The sequence below is a fragment of the Muscardinus avellanarius genome, assembly GCF_963383645.1.
Source record: "Muscardinus avellanarius genome assembly, chromosome: 2".
NCBI classification, from domain to species: domain Eukaryota; kingdom Metazoa; phylum Chordata; class Mammalia; order Rodentia; family Gliridae; genus Muscardinus; species Muscardinus avellanarius.
In genome coordinates, this window is record NC_137787.1 from 36,880,008 (window position 1) to 36,898,743 (window position 18,736).

At 37.4% G+C, this 18,736-nt stretch overlaps 1 protein-coding gene across 1 annotated transcript; it reads right to left on the bottom strand.

The window, feature by feature from the left end:
• Positions 1-1,932: 1,932 nt before the first annotated feature.
• On the bottom strand, positions 1,933-17,323 carry STRADB (STE20 related adaptor beta; the record flags this gene model as incomplete). Its single annotated transcript, XM_080689346.1, has 11 exons — positions 1,933-2,076; positions 2,742-2,784; positions 4,434-4,678; positions 4,838-4,942; positions 5,240-5,411; positions 6,820-6,943; positions 8,149-8,257; positions 9,830-9,951; positions 11,722-11,821; positions 15,075-15,155; positions 17,312-17,323. The coding sequence occupies 11 exons, from the start codon at positions 17,321-17,323 to the stop codon at positions 1,933-1,935; spliced, it is 1,257 nt and encodes a 418-aa protein (XP_080545472.1).
• Positions 17,324-18,736: the final 1,413 nt, after the last annotated feature.

Consider the following 18,736-nt stretch of genomic DNA (forward strand, 5'->3'; position numbering starts at 1 on the left):
ACTCCACCATGAGTTCTCAGGTCTCCAGCTTGCTGGCTCAAGATCCTCAAACACGTTGGCCTCCACAACTGCAAGTCAGTTCCTTAAAATAAGTCTGTTTCTACACACCCACGCTCTCTATTGGTTGTTTCTCTGGCAACACTAAAATACTCACAGCAGATCCTAGAGGCACTGTTTCATGAGCCCTCAATCTACCTTCTGCATATGCATACAGGAGAACCCTACAGATGTGGAGCCTCTACATCTCCTGTGGGCCTTTCTTGCCGAGGAGATGAACCATGGCCCTGCCCCCGGCTGCTCTCAGGGCCTCATGTGGCCCTCATCTCCTCCCTCCTCCACCACCCATTCTGGAGTCTCCTGCCTTCAGTTGTCATGCTGGTAGATTTTGGTGGCTGCATTAATAGAGTAACCCCAGTCTTCCTCTTTGAGGGATCTAGCCAACCAACACAAAAGGACTGTGTTTCAAAATGTGTATTATTTTGTATATATTAATCATTTTAGTTTTCATTTTTGTCTTATTCATCTTAAAGCAGCTTCTAATGTAATATAAGATTGTAAAGATTTAAAAAATTAGGTGAGAGAGGCTCCAATTCACCACAACTCAAACTACAAACACTTTTTAGAGACAAAGCATCTTTTTTGCTAATAAATACTACTACTGGGTGTGGTGGTGCACGCCTGTAATTCTAGTAGTTGGGAGGCTGAGAGGAGGGTCACAGGTTTGAAGCCAGCCTTAGGAACTTAGTGAGACCCTGTTTCCAAATAAAAAATAAAATGGACTGGAAGTGGAGCTCAGAGGTAGAAAGCCCCTGGGTTCAATCTTCAGGTGCGCACGTGCGTGCACACACACACACACACACACACACACACACACACACACACACCACTAACAGAAACTTCTCGGGCTGGGATGTAAGCTCAGTGGCAAAGTGCCTGCTTTGCAGGTGCACTCTGGGTTCTATCCCCAGTTCCAAAAAGACAAGACAAAAAAGAAAAAAAAACTCTCAGAAACAAAAACAACAACTAAGAACTAATGGAGACCTCTATGTCCTTAAATGTTGTACCCACTACAGGAGCAATAATCATATAAAAGGCCAGAATGCCATCTGCCTTCAATGAATCAAATACTCACCTCTCCCAAATTTATTACGTTATGTAAACAAATATCTTTGAGACAGGACTTTTCCTGACAAAACAAATGGAATTCTGTGTTTTAGCTTTGTCAAACCACACAAGGAAAATAAATAATAGCACAAACTCGATTCAATAAATCTTTATTGAGCTCCCAATGGGATGCATGAATTTATAATTTACATAGATAAAAATGTGTTACTTTAATTAGCCCCCCTGTTTTTTTTAAAAAAAGCAATTTCTCTATATATTTCAAGTGAATCATTTAACAAGAGTGAGGCTCAGTTTGATGTTACTATGTTTTAACAAAGAAAAAGGAGAAAGACATTTTTCCTTCTCCAAATAGGGGTTTAGTGCCAGGATAAACTAGCCTATTGGTCTAACAATAGCTGATCAAAAAGGCTGGAAAATGTGGAAGACAAAGATGTGCTTGGAAGCACTGTTCTCTGAGGGCTCAAGCAGACAGCAAAATGTCAAAAACTGGCTCAAAAATTTATACTGAGAGATCAAGATAGGAGTTAGTCACAGCTTGGGGGGAAAAAAAATCAAGACTTTCCAGACTGGATGACAGTAACTGTAACTAGATTAATAAATGTGATGTTTCCCTGGAGTAGTAAAAGTACTCTGATCTAAGTAGAGAGGTGATAAACACATGCCCAATGAAGAGTGGTTTTTAAGTGACAGATTCTCCAGTGCACCAACTGTATTTTCAGGTAGAATTCTGGTTCTTATCCCTAGCAAAACAGGAAAAAAAGCAGCAAGGAGGGTCAAGTACACAGGATTTAAAATGACTTGGCAGCCCTAGAATTCCCAGTATGAGTCTTTTTCATCAGGAAAATCACATTCTGGCTCAGTCCAGGGCAACACTGAAGGCAGTGTTACTGATGGCTTGTTATAAGCAGGAGGCAACAGTGAGAGTATCGAATCCTGGCTTTCTTCTTTCATCTGTTAAAGAAGCCCCAAAATAGACTGTTGGTACATACATTCAATACATTAGATTTATTACCAATAATATTTAAATCATCTTAAGTGTTTAAAATTGATATTAGGTATTTTCCCTAAAAATGTTCTTGATTCCCCAAAACAAGAAGAATAAAGAGACAAACTAATTTTTATCAAAATTATTTTGCCCTTTCATTATTTCTAGCCAGGAGCAGCATACGATGAGAGTCCAATTTGTTTTTACTCATCTTGTTTTATAGAATGGAGACTGTGTGTGTGTGTGTGTGGGGGGGTAATGTGAATTGAACCTAAGGGCATTGTAGCTCTGAGCTTCACCCTCAGCCCTATTTTTATTCTTTATTTTGAAACAGGGTCTCACTAAAGTTGTGGAGGGCCTCACTAAGTAGCTGAGACTGTCTGCGAGCGCAATCCTGTCTCAATCCTGTCTAAGCCTCCCAAGTACTGGGATTACAAGTGTGTGCCACCACACCCAGCTGAATGGAAATCTTTTATGAGGTCTAAAATTAAACTACAAAAAAACTTTTCTTGCTTTTAACTTTTGTAAGAAAATTATTAGTAAGACTCTTGTATCCTATTGAGCCAACAAAATAAAGTGATTTTTAATAGTATTTAAAAACATCTGGACAATAAATGATAGATCAGCTTACCTGTTTGAAGAATGCATGGGACAATAAACTGCTTGCTGATGGCCTGAAATGTTTTTAAAATATTAAAAAATAGAATATCATTTTAGAATGTAGATATTTAGGTGTTTAACTGTATTAGAAATCGATTTAGAGTTATAAAGCTATAAAACCAAATACTAAATTTTTTTTTTTTTTTTTTTTTGGTGGTACTGGGATTCCTGGAAACTCTTCTACCTCCAGTCTACACTCCCAGACCTATTTTATACTTCTTTATTTGGAAACAGGGTCTTTTAAGCCAATGCAGCTGGCTTTGAACCTGCACAATCCTCCTGTCTATGTCTCCCAAGCATGGGGATTACAAGCATGCGCCACCACACCCGGCTCCAATACTAATTTTTTAAAAAGTATGTTTGAAGCTTAATTCTTAGCTCCAACCTTGACTAATGAGAAGATTTATTTATTTATTTACTTATTTATTTATTTAGGTGGTAAAGATGATGGAACCCAGGGACATTCTACCTCCGAGCTATATTCCCAGCCCTATTTCTTATCCTTTATTTTGAAATAGGGTCTAAGTTCCAAAGGGCCTAAGTAGCTGAGGCTGGCTCTGAACATGTAATCCTTCTGTCTTAGCCTCCCAAGTACTGGGATTACAAGTGTGCACCACCACACCCGGCTGAGAAGAATTCTTTCTAGAAATATCCTTCAACTAATCCAAACTCAATATTTTATTAGGCACATACTATTTATTTATTTATTTATTTATTTATTTATTTATTTATTTTGGTGGTACTGGGGTTCCTGAAAACCCTTCTACCTCCAGGCTACACTCCCAGACCTATTTTTTATGCTTTTTATAATTTGGAAACAGGGTCTCTTATCGAACCTGCGCAATCCTCCTGTCTCCACCTCCCAAGCATGGGGATTACAAGCGTGTGCCACCACGCCTGGTGACACATACTATTGATAAGAAATTATGTCTGGCACTAAGGGGCTAAAAAAGGATGAACAAGACATATCTTCTTTCCACAATAGTAATGCTAATAGTTACCTACAATAACAATTTATGTTAGTACAGTATCAGCAAATTGTTAGTATAATATCAACAAAATACATTTTGATACTACTTGAAAGTTTCTAAAATTTCTTAATATAAATGCACTAATTAATGTCCAGGAAGAATATATATATATATATATATATATATATATATATATATATATATATATATATATATTTTTTTTTTTTTTTTTTTTTTTGTGGAACCCAGAAGCTTTCTACCTTTGAGCTACACCCCCAGTCCTATTTTTTATTCTTTATTTGGAAACAGGGTCTCACTGAGTTGCAAAGGGCCTCACTAAGTAGCTGAGGCTATCTGTGAACCTGGATCCTCCTGTCTCAGCCTCCTGAATGCTGGGATTACAAGTGTGAGATACCACACTCGGCTCAGGAAGAGTCATTTTTACAAGGAGACTTGGCTAGAGATGGTTGACTAAGACTGGAATCTAACCCTTCTATTTTCATTCCAGTGTTCTTCCCATTTGTTTTGCACCTCTACTTGTTCTTAGCAGAGATATTTCTAGATTAGACTAGTTTTTTTTAAAATCAAAGATTGATAAAAAATTTGGAATTTATTAGAAGGATAATATTACAAATCTTCTATACAATATAAAACACATAGGTTTTGTACTATTTTGAGGTGAGCAATATTACCTTTTCTCAGGATCTTGCTGTAAACAAAGCTGAACCAAGCTAAAGAAGGCAGGAGAAAAGTCTTTTGAGGATGGTGTGTGCAATCGGTCATTATTAACTGTGTGAGTTCCACTAGAGACAAGCACACTTTCTCCAATCCCAGAGTCTATGCCTGATCGGGAATTCTTCATTCTAGAGTCTGATTGAGGGAAAATGCTTATATCCAATGGGCTATATGGAGGACCTTTCAGTTTCTGTAAAAGCATCTAAAACAAAGAAAAAAATTATTTAAATCTTTTTCAGGAAAAATATTAAGACATAAATAACAAAAAAGTTCCTAAGAGTCTACAATAAACATGCTCAGCAGAAATCATCCAGAAAGTAAGATTAAGAAAGGCAAGTTCAGGAATTTTAAAAGCACTGACCTGAGTTCTATGCATGTCTTGAAATGGCACCTGCCCACTGGCTAATTCACATGCTGTAATCCCAACACTGTAAATATCTGACTTCACATTATATCCATGTAAATCCTATAGAACACAATTAATTTGAAGTCCTTTAGTAGAAATAACTTAATAAAAAGTTACATACATGTACTCTTTTGATAAAGGATGGTAAACAATGGGAAAAAAACCTATATGCACAAAATCAAGATCTACCTAGCACAAAGCTTACAATTTTTGATTCCTAACATAATTTTGCCAACAAAGAGAAAATCTTGCAGTAGGCCATTCACCAATTCAAATATATGGATGCAACTGTCCTTTAGTCAAACTCAGAAGACACTTGAGACGCACAGACAACCCAATGCAACGGCCACATCTGACCTGTCTCAGTAGTTCTGGACTCAGCCACGGCTGCACTGACGTGCTGAACTGTGGAAAATCAAACACAGCCCTATGCCTCTGTCCGTGCTTAACCAAACTATGCAGATGGGACAGGCCAGAGAGGGTCACCAGGCCATCACCAGAAATGAGGATATGGCTGGCTTTAATACTCCTAGAACAAAAAGAAACAACCCTAAGTACTAGGAATCTGGCCAATGAAGAAAGAATAAAAGTCTTGTCAAATAAATTAATGTACTCTTTTGAAAATTAATTACCTAAAAGATAACAGTGTTTCATATACACTGCTATAAATACAGAAAATATTCAGGGAATTAAAGATTTCTTTCATCTACTTAATACATACTAGAACAAGGAAAGATATAAATGAAAAAATGGTAATTTTTTCAAAGAATGGAATCAAATAATTTCACTATTCTAGAATATTGTTGTGAAAATACCTAAACCTAAAAAAAATCAAACAATATATTTGAAGAACAGGTTAAATGCAATACTACCCAATAAAAGACATCCTCTTATGGTATATAACATTATTTATAAAATATGTAAAATATAAATTTTCTTTAATTGCTAGATAAATGATAAAAGCGCCTTATGTTTTCAGCCAAACACTCTGAATTTGGACACTAACAGAGCAGAACAGCCAAGAGTCTGGTAAGATATAATAAAATCTCAGTTGAATAGAATATACCTTCTGACATCCTCAACTAGAAAACTGCTTAAAAAAAGGAACAAACAGCAAGACAAAAAGCTTTAAAGAAATTGAAACATTAAGAAAGCAAGTTTTAAAAAACAAAAGTAAAATAAGCTGAGTTCAATTCCAGTTCTTGGGAGGCTGAGATAGGAGAATTCCAAGTTCAAAGCCTGCCTCAGCAACTTAAGAGAGACTCAGCAACTTACAAGGGCCCTGTTTTAAAATGAAAAGGGCTAGGGATGTAATGTGGAGGTAGAACAGTCTTGGATTCAATCTCTAGTACTAGAAAATTAAAATAGAAATCCCAGTGATTTGAGAAGAGCACTGCTTTTCACATTCAGCCAATTACTTCTGCATCTACAGACTGGTAACAAAAGACTGATATTTAGTATGATAATCTCAAGGTGCTGAAAAATATTTAAGAAATCAAGAAAGGATTAATTATAATTTACACATGATATAAATATGTTGTAAACATAAAAGCTAGAATGTGGATAAAAAAGCTCAACTTGCTTAACAAAACAACCACCCCACCCCAGCTAACGAGGATTCCCTTCGCCACAGCTGACACCTGAATGGACATGTTCTCGTATCCCTCATGAGATAGAGACTGTGGGGGCTAGGAGGGCAGGTGCTCCACACCACAGCACCAAGGACAGCACTCGGGGCATCTATCGTCTGAATATTTCTGGTGAATGGACATAAAAAGGTAAGCATCCATTCTATCTACTTGTCCCTTCCTCTCTAAGTTTGCATCTATCTATTTCTTGTCTCTTCTTTCTAACATTCAACTGCTCCTTCCTAAAAGGTCCCCAAAGATTTCTTCTATTTAAATTCTTTCATTTTGTAAAATGAAAGTAAGTAATACCTATGAATACAGCCATTTTGGTGTAGATAGTTCAACCCGCGCACTGCTCCAAAGAGAATGTTTCTTATTAAGGTTTCGCTCATTCCTTCGGGAAAGTATGTCTTCAACAGCTGACTTGCTGAGCCTGAAAAGAACACCCCAAAATCTTTAGATGAATAATCAAAGAGATTCTGCTTCCATGTATGCTTTAACTGTTTCCCTTTCAACCATAAACCCATACATACACATACCTGGTAACTTTTTGGAGCTTGTTACTTCCCTAATCAAAAGTGATTTTCTAGTCAGGCATGGTGGCGCACGCTTGTAATCCCCATGCTTGGGAGGCTGAGACAGGAGGATCGCATGGATTCGAAGCCAGCCTCAGCTACTTAGTGAGGCTCTCAGCAACTTAGTGAGACCCTGTTTCCAAATAAAATATAAAAAGGTCTGGGAGTATAGCCCGGAGGTAGAAAGCCTCTGGGTTCCACCCCCAGTACCACCAAAAAAAAAAAAAAAAAAAGTGCTTTTCTTTTAAGAGTCTTTAAAAGTTTTTTTTTTTTGGGGGGTGGGGGTGGGGGTTGGCTAGGGATATAGCTCAGGGAGGAGCCCCTACCTAGCATGCTTGCATGCTTAAGGCCCTGGGTTTGATTCTCCCATACCACAAAAAGAAAAGACAAAAAAGTATTTTCCCCCTAATGATCTAAAAGATTAGAAAAGAGAATATTTTTCCATAGTACTTAATAAAAATACACATTGCATACATACATTGCATACATATGTAATTTTCTGAACTCAGAAGCAATTCACAGAAGCTCTTCTAAAATCTATTCACTTATTTATTCAATACATATACTGAACATTATATTGTGTGAAGTGTTATGTGAATAACTGGAAATATAAAAAAGAAAAAAATAAATAATCCTTGTCCTCAAGAACAGAAGGGAGACAGGCACACAAGCAGATGTCTGTAACACTGTGAAACCAATTTACAGTATGGTCAAACAGGGATAGGGATGGTGTGCTCAGGTGGGAAAACTGCTTTTCCCTGCAAAGTAACACTTGATCTCTCATGCAAGAGGGGAAGGAAACTGAGAGAGAGAGACAGCTTCTACAGAGCCACGGAATGCTTAGGGAATCTGTGTGGTTCCATCGATCATCATACCTATTCTACTTTTTTCTAAAGATAAAAGGTCAAGATGAACCAGATACAGAAATATATCATAAAATTTAGAATTAGCCATTAGACATAAATTAAAGCAGTAAATTATAAATCAAAGGCCCCAGTCATCCTTATAATAACAGCATCTAGGCTAAACAATGAATTATTTTATTTAAAACCAGTTTTCTTACCATAAGCCATAAATGGAGAAATAACCCAAAGCCAGGTGCCAACAGTGAACACTGTCCAGTAAGTTGTAATATTAGGGTGCCGGAAAAAGTGGGATAGAATTACTGCTTTCTAGGATAAACACATAAGACATTTTAAAGTCACTTTTCTTAGCCAGGCATGGTCACGCAGCTTATAATCTCAGTACCTGGGAAGTTGAGACAGGAGAATTCCAGGTTGGTGGCCAGCCTCAACAACTTGTGAGGTACTCTGCAACTTAGTGAGACCCTGTCAAAATAAAGAATAAAATAGGGCTGGGAGTATAGCTCAGAGGCAGAATGCCCTTGGTTTCCATCCCCAGTACCACCAAAAAAAAAAAAAAAATTTTTTGTGTGTGTGTGAAATAGTAGCTAGTAGTGATGTCAAGGGAGCTATTGCTAAGCTTTATCCTTGGTGCTTTCATCTCTTTAAAACTCATGGCCATTCCATAAAACATATATTTTACAGAGGATGACAACAAAAAATAAGTTAGAAAATCTGTTCAAAAGCACAGTTAATGAAAGAAGTTGAAGGTGAACTTAAACTGACACCAGAACACATACATTTAATAATGATACTATGATAACATCGTAGAAATGTGAAAAACCCATAAAAATGCAAAAAGCCACTCTTAACATGTATTACAGAGAGAGCCCTGTTAATATTTTGTGTAATTTCAGTCTTTTTCTTCTGTGTGATATATACACGTGTATATAAATATTTTTTAAAATCGGGACAGTATCAAAATAAAACTCTTTCCCCTTTATATAAAAACTGATCAGTGACAATTAAAATGTTATAATATGCCCAGAATATAATTCCATTAAAAGTTATCATTTTAGAAGTTAATTTTGCTTAATTAGATAGAAAGATGCTTCTATGTTTTTCTATTTCCTTACATGATTACTTGTGATTAGACCACTTAGGGGCATTATAAATCTCCAGGATAAACTGGGTGTGGTGACGTACACTTAGAATCCAGTATTTGAAAGGCTGAAGCAGGAAGACTGCAGGTTTGTGGCCAGTTTCACCAACTTAGCCAGGCCCTCTGCAACTTAGTGAGACCCTGTTTCAAAATAAAAAAATAAAAAATACAGCTGGGGGTATAGGTCAGGAATAGAATGCCCCTGGGTTCAATCTTCAGTCACACACACACACACACACACACACACACACACACACACACACATTAAAAAATAAATCTCCAAATTAGCATTTTGAATATGATAGTTATTTTAAAGAATTGAGTTACCAAAGCTTTAATATATATATTTTTTCCACATAATGAATCTGGCTTCCAAATATTCTTTCCAATTTGGTAGCTCATGTTAATTAGAAGAAAGAAATCTACTTTTTCCTAATAGAAAGAACTATTATTATTATTTTTTTTTTTTGGTGGTACTGGGGTTCCTGGAAACCCTTCTACCTCGGGGCTACACTCCCAGACCTATTTTATACTTTTTATTAGGAAACAGGGTCTCTTAAGCCAGCACAGCTGGCTTCAAACCTGTACAATCCTCCTGTCTCTGCCTCCCAAGCGTGGGGATTACAAGCGTGAGCCACCACACCCGACAAAGAACTATTAATTTATGAGAGAAAATTCCTGCAGATATAATCCCCTCAAACAGACATATATTAAGAATATCTCTTGCTTCATGTTGTTACCTGTAAAGCTTTTAGGCGGTCTTCAGTGCAATGTTCCAGATTTGTAATTTTTATAGTTACTAGTGTTCCTGTAGGAGTATGCCGTGCAAGATGGACAGAAGTCAAATTGTCAAATCCTCTTCCTGCATCAGACATAAAACTCATGTAAACAAACTAAAGAAAAACTGACCCTGGGTATATGTCAAAATAAAAAAAGTCCTGCTCTTTAAAAAACACTATTAAGCTGGGCGTGTTGGCGCACGCTTGTAATCCCAGCATTTGGGAGGCTGAGACGGGGGATTGCAGTTCGAGGACAGCCTCAACTACTTAGTGAGGCCCTTAGAAACTCAGTGAGGCCCTGTTTCAAAATAAAGAATAAAAAATAGGGCTGGGGTGTTGCTCAGAGGCAGAATGCTCCTGGGTTCCATCCTAGACTGCAACAAAACAAAACAAACAAAAAACCCAGTTTTAAGAAAATGAAAAGGCAAGACACTGATTTAAAGTATTACCAATGTTTGTATCTTATAAGACTACCATCCAGAATATATAAAAAACCTCTTAACATTCTATAAGATGACAGGCCATCCAACTAAAAAAAAAGGCAGAAGATTAAACAGGCAATCCACAAAATAAGATACAGGAATGGCAAATAAGCAAATAAAAAGATGCTAAAAATAGGGAACTGCAAATTAGAACAATGCCATACCATTATATATCTATTATAGTAGCCAAAACTGTGACTTGATGAGCAAATTGTCATATAGTCAAGCAACAGAATGTTATTCAGCAACCTCCTACACTTCCAGCACCTGGCAACCACTGATCTGATTTTTGTCATATAAATGTTATTGAAAAGGAGATTCATCTATGCTGCATGTGTTAGTAGTTATTTTTCTATTGCTGAGTAATAACTAATTCTAAGGATATACCATAATTTATTTACCCACTCATAGGCTGATGGATATTTGAGTTGCTTTGGTGGCTATAAATAAAGCTGCCAAACACACACCTGAAGAGGTCCTGGAAGAGACATATGTTTTCATTTTTCTTGGCAAATACCTAAGAGTGAGATTGTTTGGCCATATAGGAACTGTATGTTTCATTTTATAAGATGTCAAACTGTTTCCAAAAGTGGCTAAACCATTTTGCATTCCTACTGTGTGTGAGAGCTGCAGCTGCTTGGCATACTCATCACCAGCTAGTGGTGTTAGTTTTTAAGTATGAAACTGAGGACTGGCTCTTACTAACAGACAAGTAATCAATGTTAGTTCCCCCCTTCCACAGTCACCGAATTCTGTCCTTTTTCCTTTGAAACGAAGTTAGTCTCCAGCTCATCTCTTCTCCGGTGCCCATGTCCCTGCCTTAGTTCAAGTCCTTCCTCTCCCCCTGGATGAACAGCAACTTCCTCAAGTCACTGTAATCCATGCCTTTTCTACCAGGAAAGGTGCAGAATTATTGTGGGAGCTAATTCAAAATGCCTTTGCCTTATCTCCCAGAACCTGCAATTCCGCAGCTTGGTGATGGATATAGGCAGTGCAATTTTGTAAAAGGCACAGGTAACAAAGATGATATTTGTGGTTGTGATCTACTGATCTACTACACCTTCCAGACTGCTGCAAGAGGCCTTCTAACTTTATCATTTTATCAATAGGAAGGTACTGTAGTCCAGCAAGACCCTAGTCTTAAAGATCTGGTTTCAGATCACTACCAGTTTGGATTGTCTCAGAGCCTCAGTACCCTCACCTACAAAATAAAAATGGTAAAGGTTTAAATAAAGAACACACATAGTACTATTCAGTACAATGCCTGTTAGATGCTATTATCACCATATCACTATCAAGAAGGGTTCTCTAGCACAGAGAGAATGAGTTCCAAACATCTGCCTTAAGTTACGTGAAGTCCAGGATTATTACCTATTTCCACTTGCAGTTCATAGTGAGAAACACTGGTGGAACATATCACTCCCCTGGCTCTGGTAGATGGTGGTGTCCAGGAAAGGGCTGGCTCACTGACCTGTAATGTTTTACAAGATAAAAATATGACAGGTATAAACTCTTTCCAGTCCCCCAATATGAAATACTGATAGTTTCAAACACATGGGTGCTCATTAGGAAGACACCAAAAGATAGCCGAAGAGGCTGTTTGAAGATGTAAATAGAATTTACTAATTGCTATTTGATGGTGGTTAGAGAGACATCCATCTGTAAAGGGAAGAAAGCAGGAAGAGTGGATTTACAAAGAACAAGGAATTCTTTCCAATGCAATTTCCAGGAAAATTTTTAGAAATTGCTAGGAGTGACTGATAATTCTTCAGGGTATCTAATAAGTGTACTCAGGAAGAGCTGCAGTAACCTCCAGGCTTGCGCTCTTACTTCAAGTGGTGGCCAGTTATATTCATTTCTACCCCTAGATCCAAGCTCTACTGGTGGAGGTGCTAACAGTCAGAGAACAGTTTCCACACCACAGCCTATTAACACTGTGGAAGAAGTTATCACAAGATGAAATGACTCAAATGGGGAGTCAGAAAGAGACCTAGAGTGATGATGGGGAACAGACCTACTGAGTGAAGGGCCATGTGCCAATATGAGGTCTCCTGGGTGCTGTGGGGACAGTCAGGTTTGTACCTAAACACAGTGGCAGTGAAGTAAAGATGCATGCAGGAGAAAGAAGAGGCTTAAAAACCACTGGTGTCATATGATAACTATGAGGATATGCTAAAGGACATTGGGACGTCAAAGATACTAACGCCTTCACAGGCACCATCAGGTGGCAAGAATCTTGCTATGGCAGTTAAGGTGGGGAAAACTGAGGGGAAAATAACATACTATGTACTAGGAATTGTGTTAACTTCTTTTCACATCTTGGACCCTTTCCTCAGGAGAAAGAGATGGAGTCTGAAACTGAAACTGACATGCAGTTTTGAGGACAGCAGTAGATATGTTCCCTAAACTTTTTCCCCCAGTGCCACACACACACACACACACACACACAAATAAATAAATAAATAAATAAATAAATAAATAAATAAATAAATAAAATTTTTAAAAAATGCAATCTTATGTCCAGGGGCCACAATTAATGGAGAACTACAAGTTGCTACCACAATTAATGGAGAACTACAAGTTGCTTAAATAGAAGATGACAGGTGGTGTCTTGAAGTGTGACTCAAGGAAGGCCGGGGAAGCTTTTTCTTATCATCAGGCACCAGTTTCCAGCTGGTATCAATTTACATTACATAATATGTCCAATTATATTTCTCTAAAAGAGACTTCAGACATATTCTGCTTCTGCTTAAGACTTTTCTCTAAGCCAGGCATCGTGGTGTACGCCTGTAATCCTAGTACTTGGGAGGCTGAGACCAGTGGATCATAAGTTCAAGGCCAGCCTCAGCAACATAGCAAGGCTCTTAGCAACCCTATGAAAAATAAAAAGGGCTGGGGTGTAAGCTCAGAGGGAGAATGCCTCTGGGTTCAATTCTACTACCACCACACAAAAGACTCTTTCTAACTCTAATAAGAGAGTGAGCTCCTAAAAATATAAGATGGCTTCAACCTAGGGCTTTGAAGAATTCCAGTATGGACACTTCCTGAGTTCTAGCTTGTTAACAGCATGATCGTAACAGTTACATGACTCTGATCTACCTCAGCCTATTACTTGAATCAAAACTCAGGTTGGATTCTACCTCCTATGAGAGGCAGGTACCTAGAAGGCTTTAGAATATCGGTGAATAAAAACTGAAATGACAAAAAATTAAGATGGCTGAAGACAAGACTGGGATAAATTATAAGCATGATTAACTGAGATTACCTTATTTTATAGCAAATTTTGCAAAGCATGTTCTATTTTATAGTAAAAATTGTAGTCAAAAGGAAGGATTGAGAGGAGAAAAAGATCCCAGAGAAATATTTATTACCATGTATGCTACTTTAAATATTATTAACTCTAGCCGGGCGTGGTGGCGCACACTTGTAATCCCTGTGCTTGGGAGGCAGAGACAGGAGGATCGCGCAGGTTCGAAGGCAGCCGCGCGCGCTGGCTTAGGAGACCCTGTTTCCAAAATGAAAATGTAAAAATAGGTCTGGGAGTGTAGCCCGGAGGTAGAAGGGCTTCCAGGAACCCCAGGACCACACAAAAAAAATAAAAATAAATAAATAAATAAATATTATTAACTCTATCAGGCACTGCCCAGGGGAGATAAAGATAAGTAAAAGAGGATGCTTCTCTTCCAGGAATCACATTATGGTTGAACAGACATATACAGTAGTTATTGTGAGGTGAGATACTAAGAAATATTATATGAAGATGTCTAAGATAGGTAGAAGCATAATGTAATAAAAAGTTTAAGGGAAAGATTTTCCAGATGAGCTATTTGAACCAATTCTCTATGGATGAGAAGGAATTTCAGGGGAGAAAGAAGGATTTTGAGCAGAAAGGAGAGTATGTGCAAAGACTCAGTAGCAAGAAACAAGACTTAAGAATTAGACAAGCTCCACACCACTTAGAGTCCTTGTGTCACACTAAGAAGCTTAGACTTCATCTCACAGACTTCAGGACGCCACCAGAAGTGTCAAGCTGCAAAGTGATCCAAGCAGGCCTGTCTTGGTAACTACTGAATACTGATGTGCGGGGTGCATGTCTTGCAGTCTCCCTGCACCAGGCCAGGGGGAGATGATGAACCGGAACAGGAGCAGTGCTCCTGTGAAGGAGGAGACAAACGCAGAGTCCTTCAAAGACAGGCGTGTGGTATCGAGCCACAAACGGGGTCAGGGCAGAGGCAGTGTGGGGAGAGCTCTGAGGTCTCTTAAGAGAAAACTCAGTAGATCATTTAGGAGTTTCTAGGTAGATAACATAAAGGTTCCTTGATAGATGGGTTTTCAGTAACTAAAGCAGGTGAGTGAACTTTAAGTGAAGACTAGGTTTTACTCAAACTTAGTACTGATGCCTTTGATGAATCCAATTGGATGTATTCTGTAGATACTTCTGGTGCCCAGGACAGAGTAAAAAATCTGAGAATCATCAGTTTTGTTTGATGCCAGGATTCCCTCGGGACACCTACAGTAGCTCTAGGACAATCTCAAACCTGAGCAAATGAAACCATTGGGATAGGTGAGGCTGCTCTAGGGAGAGGTGGTTTAGGGAAAGAAGTCCGTTATCACAGGAGGAAGAGGAAGAAACATTAAGAGACACCGCAAAGAGAAAGATCTAGAAAAGATCTTTCTAAAGAAGACAAAGGAGGAGCATTAATTTCATTCAACCATTTTCTTACCAAATGTTGGTGGACACTGGTTTCAGACTGTTTTTCAGGTCTGAGTGATTCCACTTGTGTTCTTGAAGTACAGAAACAATCCTGTAAGTCAGAAACACATCAAATAGGTGAAAAGTATGGCGCAGAATAAGTGGGGGTGCCGTGTGAATGAAAAAGGTCTGATGATGGGGCTGGGGAGCAGAGAGAAAGAACAGCCTGGAGTTGAAGTCAGGACCCGTGTCACGGTGGTGCTCAGAGGGGAAGAAGTAGCTGGGTGTGAGTGAAGAAGGCAAACTTTATACTTGTTAGAAGGTGCCAGCTCTGGTTTTGCTCTCTTTTCTTGAGGTCATAATACCAATACACTTTAACTGTTGGTGCTATCATTTGACTCATTACCTTGATGAGTTGCTAAACATTTAAGGATATTTAGCTCAAGACTGGGTTCTTCTAAATATTTAAGATGACTGCACTGCACTCATATTCACTGTAGTCATTTTTACTTTGACTCCATGTATTTCTCTTCTTCAGTCTAGGAACCATGTCTATCCATATTAAACCATATACGGAGTACCAATTTTGTTTCTTAAGCTGGCAAAGACATCTCATTCCACCTCAAAGCAAATTAAAAGAGACTTATTTCTATTATCATGATTTTTATCTTCCTGCATATTAACTCATGGTTCTAGAATCAGAGATTATGAATAAATAATGTAACACCTACATGTGACCTATCACAGCAATTAGTGGGGTGAAGAAAATCTTATACTATCTAGACAAAAAGCACGTTAAAAGTATGAACACACTGTATAAAAGAATTTTACAATAAATTATTTTCAAGCATCTCAAGATTAATTTTTTTTCTTTTTATTGGTACATTGTTATCATACATCTTAATGGGGTATCAAGATTCATTTTGACATGAACATTAGAGTATATCAAATGAGTCACTTAAAGTCTACCCATGTGTATCTGACATTCTGTACTCAGTCACTTAAAAGTCATTAAATTTCTTTTATAATGTCAGAATTTCTCAATGATAAAACTAGTCAGCTGCCTAATTTACTGATTGCTTTAAGTTGAATTTAGCCTCTGAATCTCAGAATCCTCATCTATCAAATGAATAGTATAAAGTAAATGACCTTTTATATTTTCTCCAGTTATAAAATATATTTATATATTATAAGTAAAAATTATATATTTTGTATATTATATTTAAAATTATATATTTTCTTCGGATATAAAATCATAAATCTTAAGTAATCCTTTAGAGCAGGGATCAGCAAACTACTATCCATGGGACAAATCTGACTCAACCAGCTAGTCTATAAATAAAGTCCTACTGGGACACTAAATCACTTTCATTCATTTGCATTCTACCTATGGCTGCTTTCATGCTACAAGTACAGAAACACATTAGTTAAAGATGACATGGCATTTTTACTGGCCTTTACAAGTTTGCTAATCCCTGCTTTAGAAAATGAGGTATTTCACTTCAACTATGTCCAGATATATGAATTTAAACTAAACACGATATGCATTTTTTCATACGACTAGTAATACAGTCTCCGAACCCGGTGGTTCTGCCTATCAGCCTTGGTGACTAAAGGAGTAGAGTGGCAGATATGATCTGAACCCTGGCTCCAAGTCTTAGTAACCATGGGCAAATTCAAAATGAGGATAGTACCTGCCCTGCCAATCTCTCACAAGTTTAAAGACCAAAGTCAATCACTGTCTTGATATAAAAAAAAAAACCCTTTCAAATACTATGTTATATAAGACAAATAAATGTCCTCAAAATACTTAATCTAAAGCACATATCATGGACCTAATACAAACAGAAGGAAGCTGGCATACTGATCCAAATGTTTTTTATCTAATTAAGACAAAGGGTTTATTTTCAATGCTACCTTGCTTGCCTTTAGTTAGAATGGAAACTTATAAAAAGGATATTTGATGGATTTAAAGGATGAGGTATAATTAACTGGATGGGACGAGCATATAAAGACCATATGAGGGAAACTAGGTATGGGATAAAGAATGAGGACAATGAGTGTATCGACAGTGTACAAGAAGCTCTTTTTGGAAGAAACAAAAACTCACTGAGAATTTAATTCATTTGTTAAGATCACAAGTCATTCAGGTAGAAACATCTCCAAGCATACAAACTGCCCATCAGGATATGCCTTTTGCCACGGCTCTGCACGAATATCCAAAAACCCAGATGGCACAAGATCAGATCCATGCTAACAAAAACTTACCAAAAGAGACATTGAATCGCTTTAGTTCACAGAAAGGAGAAAAATCCATCTATTCCATAGGAGACTTATGATTTATCTTCCTTTCAAGATGCAGAAATATCCTACTATAAAAACAAAAGCAACATACCTTAGATTTACATAAAATTTCTTGAAGAAATAGTAGCCATAAACCCACCTGCTATTCCTTGACATGAGAAATAGAGACATTTCTAAAAAGTGCATTTAAGGGAATTTCTTTTACTGAATACTAAGGATTTGACATCACTACAGAAAGAACAAAGTTGGAGGGAAGTTCTAGTTCCAAAATCTGTATATTTTCATCTCTCCTTTCTATCATTTTTTTAACTGAATTTTAAAAGATTTGACCAAATGTGAAAGCAATGGCAAAAAAGCAATTCCGGACCCACTTTTAATATAAATGGTACCACTTACCATAAACTCCAATAGTTTCCAGCAGTTCCATGCATATTTCCAAAGCTTCTTGATTGGATTAATTACGTATTAAATTATTTGGGGTCCTTAATTACCAAATGTGAGAAAGAATGAGAAGTAGTAACAAGAGTTGGAATTACTGTTTTCTTGTTGTTGTATTTTTTAGTTTTCATGTGAAAATAACATTTTGTAGGTTAAATTATTTTCCCCTATGATTTTTAAGTTATTTATACTTGAATTTTTGATAGAGATAAAAGATACACAGATTATGTAAAGAACTCCTATCCATTTGTATTAACAAAATACTAATCTCAACAGTTTGTGAAATTTTGCAACAGATCAGAATTTTAACATCTTCTCCAGATTCAAGGAGATACAAAAGCACCACTGAAGATTTCCAGATCTCCACTAATAGAAAGGGCAGCAATGCTCTAAACTTGCCAGTGCTGGGTATTCCCTTATTTCTAAATAGGATAATCTCTTTCACTTAAATTGTGCTTTATTTCATTTTAATGAAGTCCCCAAATGTGATCAAGACTTCTACAAATATATGAAGAAAATGAGAAAAAGGAAGATTTTTGCAAACCATAAATATTATAAAGTAGTATCTGATTTTATTGCTAAAGAATGTAATGGATTTACTCAGGATGTTCACTACTAACCAAGGTAGAGAATGAGAGGAAGAAGAACATGAAAAGGTATGGCTATTTCACCACCAGCCAGTCATTGCCATCAATTTAAGGCACTAGCTTGATGTGCTACAAAAGGGGGAAAGCAAGGCCTGCCCTTCCAGGGTGACTGAGATCAAATGAGACTCTTCATCTGAAAGTGCTCCTAACTACCCAATACTGTATATGAAAGATGGTGAGGAGGCTCTGAAAGATGCAGTGGTGGCCATGTAAAATGGTAAGGCTCATTTGGAAAGCAAGCTGACAATGTTTTGATAACCATGAAATACTCATACCGTGTGACCTGGTAGAACTCCCACTTCTA